The sequence below is a fragment of the Sus scrofa genome, chromosome 6, assembly GCF_000003025.6.
Source record: "Sus scrofa isolate TJ Tabasco breed Duroc chromosome 6, Sscrofa11.1, whole genome shotgun sequence".
In the NCBI taxonomy this organism is placed as follows: domain Eukaryota; kingdom Metazoa; phylum Chordata; class Mammalia; order Artiodactyla; family Suidae; genus Sus; species Sus scrofa.
The window spans coordinates 120,502,632-120,518,816 of record NC_010448.4 but is presented as its reverse complement, the minus strand read 5'-3'; the positions used below and the strand labels follow the sequence as shown (position 1 = coordinate 120,518,816).

Genomic DNA, 16,185 nt, shown 5'->3' with positions numbered 1-16,185 from the left:
GAGCATGGCCTGGGATGGTACTGAAGATCTCCTTGCAAAGGAGATGGCAACGCACATCTGGGTTTCTGTTTTTAAGGAGGAGAATATCACGGTGATTTCCACATGCTAAATCCCCTCTGAGCCTGGGAGACTGGACTCCAGGACTAATGAAAAGGGGAGTGCTAGAAAAAGAAGAGGAATCTCCTTCTTTGCCAGGCATTGTGGCTGCCTCCATGGCTGAATGGGCAACCATTACATCTAAGTCTCCTCTAACTGGGAGAAACTCAGTATCATTTATCCAAGGAAGAAGCATGTCTGATTAATCTACTGATAATTTCTGAAGGAAAACCAGAAAACACAGTTTATTTAGACCAGTGCTTTACAATTTGGGGTGCATAACAGAATCCCCAGGGGCCCTCTGAAAAACAAGGATGCCTGGGTCCCATCCTCAGATATCCTGATCTCCCTGGTCTAAGTGGGCACAGGGTCACAGAAGTTCTAAAGATCTCTGTACAGCCAGAGTCACTGATTTAGACTTTCAAAAGGTCTAAAGACTTGAGATGGGATTGTTGGATGAGGAGAAAGGTGTTTTTCCAAGAAGAGGAGTATACAATAAGAAACAAAAGGCAGTAAGAGAACATTTCTTAGGACACAAAAAACAGGGGTTCCCCACCCCATCTCAAGATGCAGCAAGATCTGGTCCTGCCATTTTCAGGAGTGATATGGGGTAAAGTCCCACTGCTGCTGACAATGCAGGAAGTTTTCACTGATGTTAAAATGAGCCTGATGTGCCCATTGTCAAAGTCATCTCAGTACTGGAAGCTGAGCTGCGAGTTACTGAGAAACTGTTCTTCACACTCAGGGGTTAATGAGCTTTGTGAGCCTAGGGTTGGGTATAGAGGACTCCTGAAGACATAGCCCACATTCTGTCACCGCTAGCACCATGCAAGCAGATCATGGGTGTGGTCCTTGGAAATAAATCAGAAAACTTTTGGAGTTTCCGCTGTGGCACAATGGGATCAGTGGTGTCTCTGCAGCACCAGGATGCAAGTTCAATCTCCAGCCCAGCACAGTGCATTAAAGGATCTGGCGATGCCAGCTGTGGCTTAGGTTGCAACTGTGATTCAGAACTGATCCCTGGCCCAGGAACTCCCCCGGGGGTGGCCAAACATGAAAAAGAAAAAAAAAATTCTCTTCACAACAGTCCTGGGGCTTCTACCCTGGCATGCCATGATAAAATGGACTAAGGTCGGAGTTCCCATCGTGGTTAACAAACCTGAATAGTATCCGTGAGGATTCGGGTTTGATCCCTGGCCTCGAGATCCAGCATTGCCGTGAGCTGTGATGTAGGTCGCAGATGCGGCTCAATCTGGCATTGCTGCGGCTGTGGCATAGGCTGGCAGCTATAGCTCCAATTCGACCCCTAGCCTAGGAAACTTCATATGCTGAGGATGCAGCCCTAAAACAAACAAACAAACAAAAACAAAAAAAGCAAAGAGAGGGGAGAGGAGGAAATGAGCAGGGTAAGGAGGGGAGCCTGAGCAAAGCCTGTGGAGGCCTGCAGTCCAGGCAGGTGGACAGAGCGTGACTTTTAGAAGTTTTCCGTAATGCTGCCACGAAGGATCACCCTTTTGAATTTCTGAAGAGTCATTTTACTAGACATAAAGGATGTTGTTTTTTAAAAAGTGGATATTCAGCACACGGAACTTGTCATCCCAGAGGGTGCTGTGATTAAAAATAGAAACTGGGCTAAGGACATGATTTAGTCTGGGAACTCAGAGTCTTGGAGAATACTGCTAAGTTTGAGAGCATTTCCATGAAAGGCGACGGACCTCTCCAAACACTTGTCAGCCTCACTGTCACAGACCTGGGGGCTGGATCAGTGAGGCACCAGTTCTAGAAATGGTAAATCATTTCTCCTCACTCCCCGCTAACTCCCAAATGAGTGGCGCCACAGGATACTTTCAAAACTGTCCGTTGAGAAAGTGACAATGACGGTGATGCCACGGTAAAGATTTCATAAAGATGTGACCACTATGGAACCTTGCAGTCCTGTGACAAGGGAGATGGTGATACATGAGGGAAAGCATTAAGGCAAAAGATGGAACAATAACATAAAAGCCAACTAAAATCTAAATAAAGGCCTGAAAAACCTTGAGTTAGGAATATAGTTTTCTGAAGAACTGGCCAGAACTGGCTTGCTTATTGAAAAGTTTAGGGAAAAAAATGTTAATCTCCCATAATTGCCCTTGGAGTCTTTTAGAACAGAGGCCAACTGTAAAATAGTTACATTTCTGGTTTTCTTTTTTTTTTTCTTTCTTTTTTTTTTTGGGGGGGGGTCACATCTGTGGCACATGTAAGTTCCCAGGCTAGGGGATGAAGCAGAGCTGCAGCTGCCAGCCTCCACCACAGCCACAACCATGCAAGATCCAAGCCATGCCTGCAACCTACACCACAGCTCACAGCAATGCCAGATCCTTAAGCCACTGAGTGAGGCCAGGGATCAAACCTGCAACCTCATGGATACTAATCAGGTTCCTAATCCGCTGAGCTACAAGAGGAACTTCCCAAATAGTTACATGTCTAATGTAAATGTATTTTATCTAGTACCCTAACCAGGAAATTTTTGAGAGGGAAAGAGAGTGCCCTTAATCATTAATTATGCTGAGACCGCAGGCATACATCAGGACTGTCCTGGATACACCAGGATTGTGCTCATCCCAGTTAAGGCCCAAAGTTGCGTTTGGAATTTCCAGGTAGAATTCAGGTTTTCCAAGGGTGCTGTTAAATAAAATAACATATTCCCTTTTGACGTAAACTTGATTACAGGGTAGGAAGACTTTCCTCTCTTCTTAGGAGAATAAAACAGAGCAGGGGTGGAGGAGCCAAGACAGAAAGAGGGCATGGGAGCCATACTTTCCGCTCCTTGGTGCCCCATTTTTCACTTTAAATCAACAGTTCACAGCTTTAAATGAGTCCTTGGGGAGCTTTTCAAAATAACCCAGGCTGGGCCTTATCCCAGGTGGAATAAACCATCATTTCTAGATTTTCTTGAAAAGTCACTGCTAATAGTTTCTGAGATGTTTCAAAACTTCACGGTAAAGAAAGATGAATGAATTTCTCCAAATCCAACTGCAGCACCCCTCCCCATGATAATGAACCCAGGTGAGTAAGACAGCAGTGGGTCCCCAAAGGGAAAACCAGGTCCCCTTCTTGCTTCTGGTCCCCTCTTCCATGCCACACCTGCCCTCACTTCTCTGGGGCCTGGGATATAAGAACTACCCTTTGGGAGCTGGATGAACTTGGCTGCCCTATTTTAGGCACACAGGGGTGGAAGGCCACTTCCCGGAGCTCCCCAGAATGACGTCAAGTCCATGGAGGGTACCTCCTCGCTCCCAGGGGCCCCCTCCTCTGGGATCATTTTAACGATCTCCTATGCCATTCTCCACACCTCAGACCAGCAGTAGGAACACAACATGAGGAAATTTAGCACAGGGTTTCTTTCTCTCTCCACAAAACATAATTAAAGTCATCTTACTAAAAAGCTATGTATATTTCCTGCTGAGAGAAAAAAAAAAGGAAGGAAAAAAAAAAAAAAAGGAAATCAGTTCCAAAAACTACTCGGAAAGAAAACCCAAAAGCACGCGTTTCTGCTCTCATGACTTCCCCCTAAGTGGCCACCCGGGTCTTGGATCTGCCGCATGAATCTCTGGCGGTGACTTGGATGGGGATGGTCATCGCCATGCCCTGTAGCTCTGGTCTGGTCTAAGTCTTCTCATGGAAACTGAAACGGATTCCCTTTGCTCTGTGCTGCCTTGTGAAGTCTATTTTTTTTTTTTTTTTTGATGTGCTCTACTGTGTTTAATGAAAAACATCTCATGAGCCAGAATTCAGAAGTGGCTGTTTACTGCTGAGTTGTATGAAAATCAATCAAGGAGTAGAAGTATCTATCCGCATTGGTAACATATGCTAACAGTCAGTTCTCCAACTTGCATTCTCACTTTTTGCAACAGCTGTAAGTTAGCCCCTGCTTACATTTCCTATCCTCCCAACGTGGGCTCCTGCTTCCCACTCTAGAACATTCTGGAATCAGTTGGATACATTTTTCAATACATTGCATTCCTCTTAGGCTCTCACTTTATAAAAACCAGGCAAACATTTGTCCTTTTATTAGGCAATAAAGGATGTTAAGAAGTTGCTACCTACTTCAAGCAAGAATGGAACTTGGGATTAATGAGAGGGTCCCAAGCTGGCTCTTACCACCACAGTGGGACCAAGAGAAGAGAGGGTGGTGAACGTCCATGCTGGGTATTTGCCCAAGGAAGCTTTCAACCTTTTCATTTCCTTTGTAAAAACGAATTCCGAAGTACCTTTACTGCCAGAATGTTACTACCTTTTAGTCTTCCCACCCCAAGTCAGCCAGCCTCCCCCCCAGCAACCTCCAAGGCTGGGGTGCAACCAGGGGAAGCCCAGAGGGTTCAGGCAGCCAGAGGGGCCCATGCAAGAAGGAGGATGAAGAAGACGGGCACCTAGATCAGCGGGTTGGAGGGTGGTGGGAGCCAGGTCACATCCTGGGCAGCTCCAGGGCCACAAAGACTGCTGTTTTCATCCCCCAGGCCAGTCTTCTCCCATGCCTGACTAAGAATTGAAGGGGGCATCTGGCTGGCTCATCACCTCATGTGACCAGTCCAGGGAAAGTCAGGACACAGAGACACCCAGAGTAGATCCCCCACATTAGTCCCCTAGGTGTCATTTTCTAGAGGGGATGGGTTGGGGGGGTCTTCTTTCAGCTGGAGGAGAGGACTGATGGGGCATGACTTTCTGTATTGGATCCTAGCAGTTTGATCTGTAAACAGGAGAAAACATTAATTCTGACATGGGGGGTGGGGAGGTGGGTCTGGAAATTGTTCCGATTCACATCCTTGCTGGGACTCCTCAGAAATCAACGCAAGGGTAAAGGCCAACTCAGGAAGAATGTCAGGGAGTTCCTGACCCCCTGGAACAGGTTTTAACACAGAGTGGACTCGTTACAGCTCCTTACCTAGCCTTTCAGCATTACTCTGAGGTGACAAGCAGTAACTCCCTTGCTTGGCGCCTTGTCTGAAGGGCATTCCTGTCCTGAGGATGCTGCACATACTTTTGGATTCAAAATCGGTGCCCAACTGGCAGGTCAGGGACCTCAAATCAGAAAGCTTTACCTTTATTTTTAAGGGCTGAACCCGCAGCATATGGCAGTTCCCAGGCTAGGGGGTCCAATCGGAGCTATAGCTGCCAGCCTATGCCACAGCCACAGCCACAGCAATGCCAGATCCTTGACCCACTGAGTAAGGCCAGGGATCGAACCCATGTACTCATGGATACTAGTCAGGTTCATTTCCTCTGTGCCACAACAGGAACTCCCTCAGGCAGCTGTAAACGTACCCAGAATAATGCTTAATGGAGCAACCCATGGAGCTGGAATTAATTCATGATAATCAGTTCTTGCCCGTTTAGTCTAAATATGCTTTACAAAATGTTTGCTCATACCCCTAGTTCCAGAGAAGAGGGTCTTAAACCTGTTTTAAAATGATAATATAGGAGTTCCCGTTGTGGCACAGTGCTTAACGAATCCAACTAGGAACAACGAGGTTGTGGGTTCGTTCCCTGGCCTTGCTCAGTGGGTTAAGGATCCAGCGTGGCCGTGAGCTGTGGTGTGGGTCGAAGACACAGCTTGAATCCTGCGTTGCTGTGGCTGTGGCATAGGCCGGTGGCTAGAGCTCCGATTAGACCCCTAGCCTGGGAACCTCCATATGCCACGGGAGCGGCTCAAGAAAAGACAAAAAAAAGACAAACAGGAGTTCCTGTCGTGGCGCAGTGGTTAAGGAACCATGAGGTTGTGGGTTCGGTCCCTGGCCTTGCTCAGTGGGGTAAGGATCAGGCATTGCCATGAGCTGTGGTGCAGGCTGCAAACACGGCTCAGATCCTGCGTTGCTGTGGCTCTGGCGTAGGCTGGCGGCTACAGCTCCGATTCAACCCCTAGCCTGGGAACCTCCATATGCTGTGGGAGCGGCCCTAGAAAAGGCAAAAAAAGACAAACAAACCAACCAAAAAAACCCTGATAATATACCCAGAATCACAGAGGTTTTTTTTTTTTTTTGAAACAATGCTTTAAGATACATAAAGGGGACATTATTAATGCAGTGAAATGTTAGAAATAAAGTCTGTGATCCAGCATCATACAGCCTCTTCATAAACCAGGACTTTACTTTTGATGCCCAATAACTTCATGTAGAGCTTTCCACTTATAAAGGTGGGCAGAACAGCTCTGTTAAAAGTACCACAATGCCTCCAGGGTCCTCAAACATTTATGAAAAATAAGAAATCCAGATATGTGTGTAATGTTTACAAGATGCTAACTATATGGCTAGTTGGAAACATCTAGATCGCCTGCAGCAGGCTGACTCAGCCAGGGGGTTATCTAAAGAAGTGGCACATAGATTACTGCCTTTGTGAAAGCACTGTGTGGTTACAGCGGAGGTTCAAACTATTGCTATTACTATCAACCATACTCAACGAAGATAAGACTGAATAAAGACATCCCCTGGATGCAATCGGGGGCATGGCTGATAAATTAGCCAGTCTGTGCTCCTCTAGTTAACGTCAACATCTGCTGTCAGGCCTTGCTAACATTCCCCGAGTCAACTTTCTGGTTTTTCCTCCAGGTTATTGGGTTCTTTAAGAGCTACTTGCCTAATGGTGTTAGTAAGCTGCTGTCTGCATTAGCTATGAAGGATCCCTTGCTCACTTAGCTTACACACTCAGCAGGAAGCCCAGAGAGCACCGTGTTCAAGGTTAGATTTTTATACCAAATGCCTTTTTTAGCAAAGAGCAAGAGCAAAGAGGAGAGGATTTTATATGCAACAAATCTCTTCATTCTACCCAACAGCTAAAAGTAACTCTTTTGCAAGAATCATGCTGGATGCTAGCGGTACCTTAGAGACGGACAATTCCTTTGATTTAGACTCAAACAGGTGCTCCAGCTTGGATGTGTCCACCTTGATAGGTTCCAGTTTTGACCACAGGAATTCTCTGCAGCGGCCATTGTTCTTACACGGCCACTCAAAAGGCCGCACTTCATTCCAGAACAGACGGATGGTCTTCTTTTTCTTGGTGAATGCTGGCTGACCCCTGGGTACCTGGGGCCACCCTAAGCCCTGAGGAGCATTGAATACTGGAGGAGGAGCCAATAAATTACCGGGAACTGGAGGGGGAGGCACACTGTCCAGCAGAGGTGGAGGGGGCGGGGGCGGCAGACCCAAAAAGGTGGGCGGGGGTGGGGGAGGCGGCCCTGGGGCCTCCGTGTGACCCAGGTCTACATCCAGGACATCGATGTCGTCCTCCTCCCCCAGGTCAGTGAAATCCATGTCTTGGATTCTAAGCTCCCTTGGATTGGCCATGAGCTGGTCCCAGATGTAGTCCGATTCCGTCTTGGGCTGTGCCGACGCCTTCTCTGCGACCTTGTCATGGAGCTCAGTGTCGGGGGAGGGGGACCCTCGGCCTAGATCCCCACTGTTGAACTTCTCAGCAAAGGCTTTCACGCTGCCCCGATTGTCCAGACAGCCAACGTCCACCCTCTTGATGCTCTCATCCTGGGCCAGAGAGTTGGCCTGCAGGGTGGATATCCTGCTGGCCAGGGTGGCTACTGCCTCCGCCCCCTCCTCGGTCCTCCGGGTCTCGCCCTCTCCCTTCTCCTCATCATCCACGGGCTTTCTGTTATGGGCATACAGCATGTCCAGCATGAACCGTTTGCTGGTGAGGATGTCGCCACACTGCTCATTTACACTGGCATCCTGAACCCCTGCGGACCACAAACCTGAAAGGACACAGGAAGCAAAAAATGAGGATGTGGCACGGGCTTCCACACCACGAGAAAACCAAGCAGGTAATACGTGGGCATTACACATAGAGGGATTCAGGATGACACGGAATGCATGGTCATAGCTGACAAGATGTTCTTGAGCAGAAAGAGGTGCCATATCAAAGTGCCATGACCCACTCTAGGACCCAAGGCTCACACAGGTATGACAGTGCTTGTGGCTCTGGTCTAGGCTCATGGGAAAAATTTCCCCCACTTTTCCTGTCCATGATGGTCAGACCCACCCAGGGTAACTAAGGGGCTTCTGCCCTAACTACACACAGGAAGGAAAGGACCTGCTCCCTCACCCACAGCAGGTGTTGGAAAGATGTAGAGTGACCTCCTTTCTCCCTTTACTCCACTTCTGCACCAGTGAAGTCAAAGTGCCTGGAGAAATGCACAAACCATGCCATTGGTCATACTTTAAGTTCATGACCATCAGGGGACTCTTAATGCTGCCCAGCAGTCCCATGTGACTTCTAGGTGACTTTTCATCTCCTTTCTCTCCTTGCTTCCTCTACCTATCTCATCCTCTGCAGGCATGGCCTTGCCTCCTAGTTCAACAACTTAATAGATAAAATCAAAGTAACTCTTCCAGCATCCCCATTCTGCCTCTATCCTCCCACCTGGACCTGAACCCTGACCATGACCTCTGTCTTGTGACCAATGATAAGCTACCTCTCTTAGTAGATGTCAACCCTTCTACTTGTGCATCTGGAAACCACTCCAGCAATTCTGTCTTGTGTCTCTCGTAACCTTCACACTAGGCCTTTCTACTGGCAAATGAACACAGTATAATTTCACCACCCCCATTAAAAAAAAACCTCATATGATTCCCTGTATTCCTCCAGCTGTAATTCAAATTTTCTCCTTTCTTTTAAAGTAAAGCTGCTTCACGGAGTTCCCCTTGTGGCTCAGTGGTAATGAATCTGACTGGTAACTATGAGGACTCAGGTTCAATCCCTGGCCTCGATCAGTGGGTTAAGGATCTAGTGTTGCCATGAGCTGTGGTGTAGGTTGCAGATGTGGCTCAGATCCCACGTTGCTGTGGCTGTGGTGGAGGCTGGCAGCTGTAGCTGCAACTTGACCCCTAGCCTGGGAACATCCATATGCCATGGGTATGGCCATAAAAAGAGAAGAAAGAAAGAAAGAGAGAGAGAGAGAGAGAGAGAGAGAGAGAGAGAGAGAGAGAGAGAGAGAAAGAGAGAGAGAAAGAAAGAAAGAAAGAAAGAAAGAAAGAAAGAAAGAAAGAAAAAGAAAGGGAGCTGTTCTAAGAGTTGTTTTGCTGTCTCCAATTTCTTTATTCTCTCTTGAACTCAATCTAATGAAGTTTTTGCTTCCTTTCAAAGATGCTCCTTCCCTGGTAATGAATGACTTTCCTGTTGCACTAGACCCAGCTGTCTCTCCCTCATCCTGACGTACATCCTTCACTTGGCTTCTAAGACATGGCACTCACCTGGTTTGCTTCCTTTTTTCTGGCTTCTCCTTGTCAGTCTCCTATGTTGGCTCCTCCTTATCTTTAACCTTTATGTGTCCGTGGACCTCTTCTCTCCATCTCTGCTCACTGTCTTAATAATCATCTCATCCAGGCTCAAGGCTTTAAATACCACCTTCTGCCCTCACTCCTATCCACTCAACGATCCTGCTTCTCTGGCAGTCATTTCCTGCCTCAGATGTGTCAACTTCATCGATCTTGCTGCCAATTCCAAAAACCTCAGAGTCATCCTTGATGCCTGCTGTTCTTTTATCCCACACATCCAGCACAGCAGGGCATCCTTCGTGTTACAGATTCCAACCACTCCTCTTATCAAAACAACTACCACAAACCTGGTCCAAAGCAGTATGGTTTCTTGCCAACAGTATTGCAGAGAGGCCCTGGCTGGTCTCAGCTTCCACTCCAGCCCCACTGCTACAGCCAGGTTTTGAGTTTTTTTTTTTTTTTTTTTTTTTAAGGGCCTCACCTGGAGTATATGGAAGTTTTCAGGCTAGGGGTCAAATCGGAGCTGCAGCTGTTGGCCACAGCCACAGCCAACACTGTGTAACCTACACTATCTAACCTGTGTAACCTACAATGTCTGTAACCTACACCACAGCTCATAGAAACACTAGATCCTTTAAACCATTGAGTCAGGCCAAGAATCTAACCCGCATCCTCAAGGATGCTAATTGGGTTCTTAACCTGCTGAGTCACAATGGGAGCACCTACAGTCAGTTCTTGACTGCCCCTTCCCCAAACAAGTATCGATGGATCCTTCAGAGCCACATGATGGGTTCAAATATCTAATCATATCTTTCTGCTCAGTCTTCTAAAGGCACCACATTTCACTGAGACAAAAAGCCAAAGACCTGGCAATGTTCACAAGTCATGCTCGATCCCACCTTAATTTTCTTTCCTCTACCACCACCACTTTCATCACCGCCACCCCAGATACACAGACATGACCCTCTTCAGCTACAGCAGCTCCCTGCCATTCCTAGAACTCACCAGGTGTGATCCAGCCTCAGGGTCTTTGCCCCTCCTGGGACAAACCCAGTTAATCATGCAATTTACTTCTCAACTTCCTTTAGGGCTTGCTCAAATAGCATCTTATCTACTTGATAAACTGTGTTCTTCACTGGAGTATAAACTCTACAAGAGCAGGGATTTGGGTTTGTTTTATCCCCTGGTGTATCCCCAGCATCTAGAGTGAATAAATGAATGAATGAATGGCTGGTCAGGAATGTCTTTCCTCTAAGTTTGCTTCCTAAGGGCCAGCAAGGCTGGGTGGTGGGCATTTCAGGATGTGAGTTCTGGCAGATATCCAGGGCCTCCGTGGGTACTTCTTTGAGGAGGGAGCAGGAGACCTAGGCCTTGGCCATGAGCATCAGGAACTTCCCTTCTATCAAAGACCAAGAGCCCAACCAAACTGCTGGAGGAGAACCTTGGTCTCTCCCTGATGCTGTGTCTTCATCTTCAAAGAGGTATTTCCTGGGCAAGCACAAAGGGCTCCTGGTTCTCTGTTTCTTTCCGGTGTCCTGGTTTCTAGGCTCTGGTCAACAGTGGCCGAAGCTCACCAAGCAACCAGCACCATAACAAGAAGCGCTTGAGCCCTCTTGCAGGACACACACACACACACACACACACACACACACACGGGCAATAACCATCATCAAAGAGAGGAAGGTGGCATTTGAGGACACAATGGAAAAAAATCTCTCCAGCTGGTGAGACAGTCCTGTAAATAGGGAGACTGCTTTGATGCCAGGAGGCTGTGGCTGATAAAGTGCCTGAATCTCTCTCAACAGACTGCCTCACTCTCTCCATTTATTGGGAAATGTTGGCAATTTCTTATCTTGGCATCCGGGAAAACAGCATAATCAGGTAATATTTTAAATGCTGGATTTCTCATTTATTTTCTTCATTCATTTAGTTTTTTCTTTCTTTTTTTTTTTAATTGTTACGTAGGGTGCTTCTCTGTCCCTATTCATTTCCTTTGGTCTGAAGTCTACCTTATCTGAGATTCGTATAGCCATTCCTCCTTTTCTCTGATTAATGCTGCCATGATATCTTTTCCCAACTTTTAATTTCCCATCTGCCTATACCATTATCTTTTAAATGAGTTTTGAATAGACAGCACTGTAGTTGGGTTGTGTTTTTAATCCACTCTGAAAACCTCTATCTTTTAATTTAAAATAATTCTTAAAAAATAAATTCTTAATATCTTTGGGCTTAAGTCTGCCATTTTACATGTTTTGGTTCTTTTTGTTTCAGTTTCTTCTTTCTTGGTCTTGGGTGGGTAACTTGAACATTTTTTAGAACTTCAATGCAATTTCTTTATGGTGTTTTTGAATACCCTGCTTCCATCAATGTTCTTAGCGGTTGCTCTGGGTTTACAATATACACATTAACTTCGTCTATTAGTATTGATGTTTGACTCCTTTGAAGGGGAGAAACCTGATTTCCATTTAGATCCCTTGACTATCCTACCTTAAAAAAATATAATTGTCTTGGAGATCCCGTTGTGGCGCAGTGGTTAACGAATCCAACTAGGAACCATGAGGTTGCGGGTTCCATCCCTGCCCTTGCTCAGTGGGTTAATGATCCGGCGTTGCCGTGAGCTGTGGTGTAGGTTGCAGACTCGGCTCAGATCCCGCGTTGCCGTGGCTCTGGCGTAGGCTGGTAGCTACAGCTGCGATTAGACCCCTAGCCTGGGAACCTCCATATGCTGCGACATACAATGAACATTACATATTAAATAAAATTTTTTTCTTCCATCATGAGATATGATTTAAAAAACACATGAGGAGGAGTTTCCTGGTGGCCTAAGGGGTTAAGGATCCAGTGCTGTCACTGCTGTGGCTCAGGTCACTGTTATGGCGCAGATTCAATCCCTGGCCCAGGAACATCTGTATGCTGAGGGCACAGCCAAAAAACAAAAAGAAATGCATGAGGAAATAGATAATTAAAAAAAAATTACCCCTATTTTTACCCATTCTTTTGTTCTTTCTTTCTGGAATCCTAAGCCTTCTTGTGTCATATTTTCCTGTCTATTCAAAGAACTTTCCTTAGCTCTGCTTTAAGGCTAGATCAGCTAGTGACACAGTCTCTTAGTTTGTCTTTAACTGAGGATGTCATTATCTCCCCTTCACTCTTAAAGGCTACTTTTGCTGTATTTATAATTCACGGCTGACAGTTCTACTTTTTAGCACTTTATAAATGCTATGACTCTTCCTGCTGACTTGTGTGGTTCAGGTGAGAAATGTGCCGTCATTTGAACTGGTGTTTCTCTATACCATGTCGTTTTTTTTCTACTGTCTCCCAGGATTTTTTTTTCTTTTCAGTTTTTAGTTTTCAGAAGTTTGATTATCATTTGTCTCAGTGCAGATTTCTTTGCATTATTCTTCTTAGGATTTGTGCAGCTTCTTCAGCCTGTAGATTTATGCTTTTTGCCAAACTTGGGAAATTTTCAGCCATTATTTCTTCTAATATTTTTCTCAGCACTGCCCTCTCTCTCTCTCCTCCTCAGACTCTGATGAAATGAATGTTAGTTCTGTTGACAGAGTCCCATGGGTCCCTGTTCAGTTTTTCAATATACTTTTCCTCTGCTATTCAGATTTGGTAATGTCTTCTGATCTTTTTTTTTTTTTTTTTTTTTCCAGGGCCACACCCACAGCATATGGAAGTTCCCAGGTCAGAGGCTGAATCAGAGCTGTAGCCGCTGGCCTACACCACAGCCACAGCAACACCAGATCCGAGCCACGTCTGCGACCTACCCCACAGCTCATGGCAATGCTGGATCCTTAATTTGCTAAGTGAAGCCAGGGATCGAACCCACGTCTTCATGGCTACTAATCGGGTTCATTACTGCTGAGCCATGAGGGGAACTCCTTCTTCTGATCTGTTTTCAAGTATATTGTTTATTTCCTCTGTTGTTGCCAATCAACTACAAAGCATGTCAAGTATCTTATTTCAGTTGTATTTTCCAGTTCCATAATTTCCCTTTGGTTCTTTTAAAATATCTCATATTTCTTTGCCAAGATATTCTTTTCATACATTTCCTAAGGGCTGGTCACTGTTCACTGGAGCGTTATTATGATGACTGCTTTAAAATCTTTGACAGAAAATCCCAGCCTCTGGCTCATCTCAGAGTTGGCATCTCTTGACTGTCTTTTCCTATTCAAGATGTGACTGCCCACTTCTTGACATGATGAGTGATTTTTGATGGCATCCTGGATATGTTGCATCTTATTTGATAGGCTTATTGGCTCTTATTTAATCTTCTCTTTAAGGAGGTTGTCACCCTTTTCAGGGGCAGCTTGCAGGTCTTGGTGCCAGGAGATGTTTGGCTCCCTGCCGGATCTTACTATCACCACCCAGGAAGAGGGCTGGCTCACACTCCCTGATGGGTGGGTGGAGGTGAGACATCCCCTGGACCCCCACAGCCATCTTCCCAGCGAAAGTGGAACAAATGCTGACTCACATTGGCTCACTGCCTCCAAGTGAGGTAAAGCCGCAGCTTCTCACCAGTCCCCACAGATTCTGGGTTGGGGGGAGCCGAAGGTAGTATAGTCTCACTTCCAACCACATCATTCTACCTGGTTTATGCTGGCTGAGGACGGAGGCTCAGCTCCCTGCTGGGCACACCCTGTCGTCAGGGAGAAGGAGGGTGGTCATGGGGATAAGAGATTGCTATTAGTCCTCTCCCCACTCCTCTTTAAGCTTCCTTCCTACTGAGTGGTGGTGAAGGCTCAGATCTCCACAGGACCCCACCGACAGCCCCCTGTTGGGGAAACTGGGATCTACTTCTTCTCCCCTGCAGGGGATAGCCTATGAGTTCTCCCATTAGCCCGACGTTGTCTCATAGGGCAAGTCAAGTACTACCTACTTCTACTGGGCAGGGGAGAGAAAGATTGATTCCCTTCTGAGTCCTGCTGACAACACAGGGTTGGGGGGAAGGGACACCACTGTCACTCCTGTTTCCATGGGGTGAGGGTATAGAGAAGGATACCTCCTCTTTGGCGTCAGTGAAGCCACTTGTTTGGAGGATGAGGTGGGACAGTGAGCTTGTCTAGAAAAGAGACAAATTCTCCATTAGAGCTTGTCTAGAATAGAGCATTTATTAATAGCCCCAAAGATTTTCGGTTCAGTTAGGCAATTCTTTGCCCAATCCTTTGACTAAGAGACTTTGTGTGAAGCTTCACTTCCATGTCATTCAAGTCCAAAGATTCCTAGGCTGTCTGCCTTCTTCTTTCCTCCTTTCAGAGTCCTCCTCTGATTGGTCATCCTATAATGTTCAAGGTGTTGATATTTCAGTGGTAAGAGGGAAGACCTGGGAGCAACAAGGCTTCTCCACCTTAGCCAGACACCTTTTCATTCACTTATTCACCAGTGGTTTTGTGAGCCCCTACTATCTCCTGGGCACCCAGCCAGGACATGAGGACTCACAATGAACCAGACAGACATCCTCATCCTCACAATGCTTATGTGCAAGTAGAGACAAAGGGCAGTTGTATATATAGAGAGAGTAACTACAACAAAGTGCGATGAATGCTACGACGAGGCCCTTCACACTAATGCCCATGAGTGGAACACACAAAACAAACAAAAAATAAAACCACACATTTGAAATGAGTTGAGTCTCTTTCAGGCCCTACAAATTCATTTTTGAGGAACAGGTATAACTGTTAGAAATAAGACTGGGAATCACTTTTTTTCTTCTTCTTATTAGGGCTGCATCTGCAGCATATGGAAGTTCCCAGGCTAGGGGTTGAATTGGAGCTGCCAGCCTGCACCACAGCCACAGCAAAATGGGATCTGAGCCTGATCTGCGACCTATACCACAGCTCATGGCAACGCTGGATCCTTAACCCACTGTGCGAGGCCAGGGATCAAACCCGCATCCTCATGGATACTAGTTGGGTTTGCTACCGCTGAATCATGACAAGAATGCCTGGGAGTCATTTTGATTGCCTTTGTGATGTAACAGAACATTCTGAGAAGTGCAGACTATGATGACAAAGCTTTCCTGACTCTAGGGCTGCTGCCTGTGAGCAGTGGAATTTTTTAGGAACTGATAAGCTACAACAAATAAACATGGTCACATCTCTTAACAGCACCAGACTAAAGGCAAAAGTCACTGCAAAGCTCTAATTATTGGACACCTCCAGCTTTTGGTAGGAAGTTGATGGTTCTTCACTGGGAGCAGAGTTTCCATTTTTGGAAAGTTGTCCTTATTTGGAAGAATATTGGGCCATCTGATCCAAGAAAGTCCTGCTCCCTGGCTTATTTTTCCTAATCTAACTTGTTGATATGTTTTAGGCCTGCTAAGTCTAGTTATGATGAATAGTTTTTAAAGCTATTCATAATAAATAAACCAGGAGTTAAGGCCAAACTAATCAAGCAGCCTTACCATGTACTATGCCCATAATTACATTAAATGTGAATAACAACAAGTAAAATCTGAGAGTCTAACTCTAATGTAACTTTGAAAGAAATTAAGTATCAATATATGTAATCCTTTTCATACATATCTTCAGCCAAACAGACACATGATTTTCAGGGCAATAATTTCCAAGATGTGAAGTCCCGTCATGGCTCAGCAGTTAACAAACCCAACTTATATCCATGAGGACGTGAGTCTGATTCCTGGCCTCGCTCAGTGGTTTAAGGAACCCATGTTGCTGTTAGCTGTGGTGTAAGTCACAGACGAAGCTTGGATCCCAGGTTGCTGTTACTGTGGTGTAGGCCAGTGCCTTCAGCTCTGATTTGAGCCCTAGCCTGGGAACCTCCACATGCTGCAGGTACTGCCCTAAAAAAACCAAAAAAAAAAAAA

At 46.0% G+C, this 16,185-nt stretch overlaps 1 protein-coding gene across 12 annotated transcripts in view; it reads right to left on the bottom strand.

The window, feature by feature from the left end:
• FHOD3 (formin homology 2 domain containing 3) overlaps positions 1–16,185 on the bottom strand; it is a 549,164-nt gene that overhangs the window by 67,171 nt on the left and 465,808 nt on the right. For all 12 annotated transcript variants that reach the window (XM_021096278.1, XM_021096273.1, XM_021096274.1 and 9 more), the window contains one exon: positions 6,951–7,831. In XM_021096278.1, the coding sequence (XP_020951937.1) occupies positions 6,951–7,831 (881 nt within the window). The remainder of the gene's footprint in view (positions 1–6,950; positions 7,832–16,185) is intronic.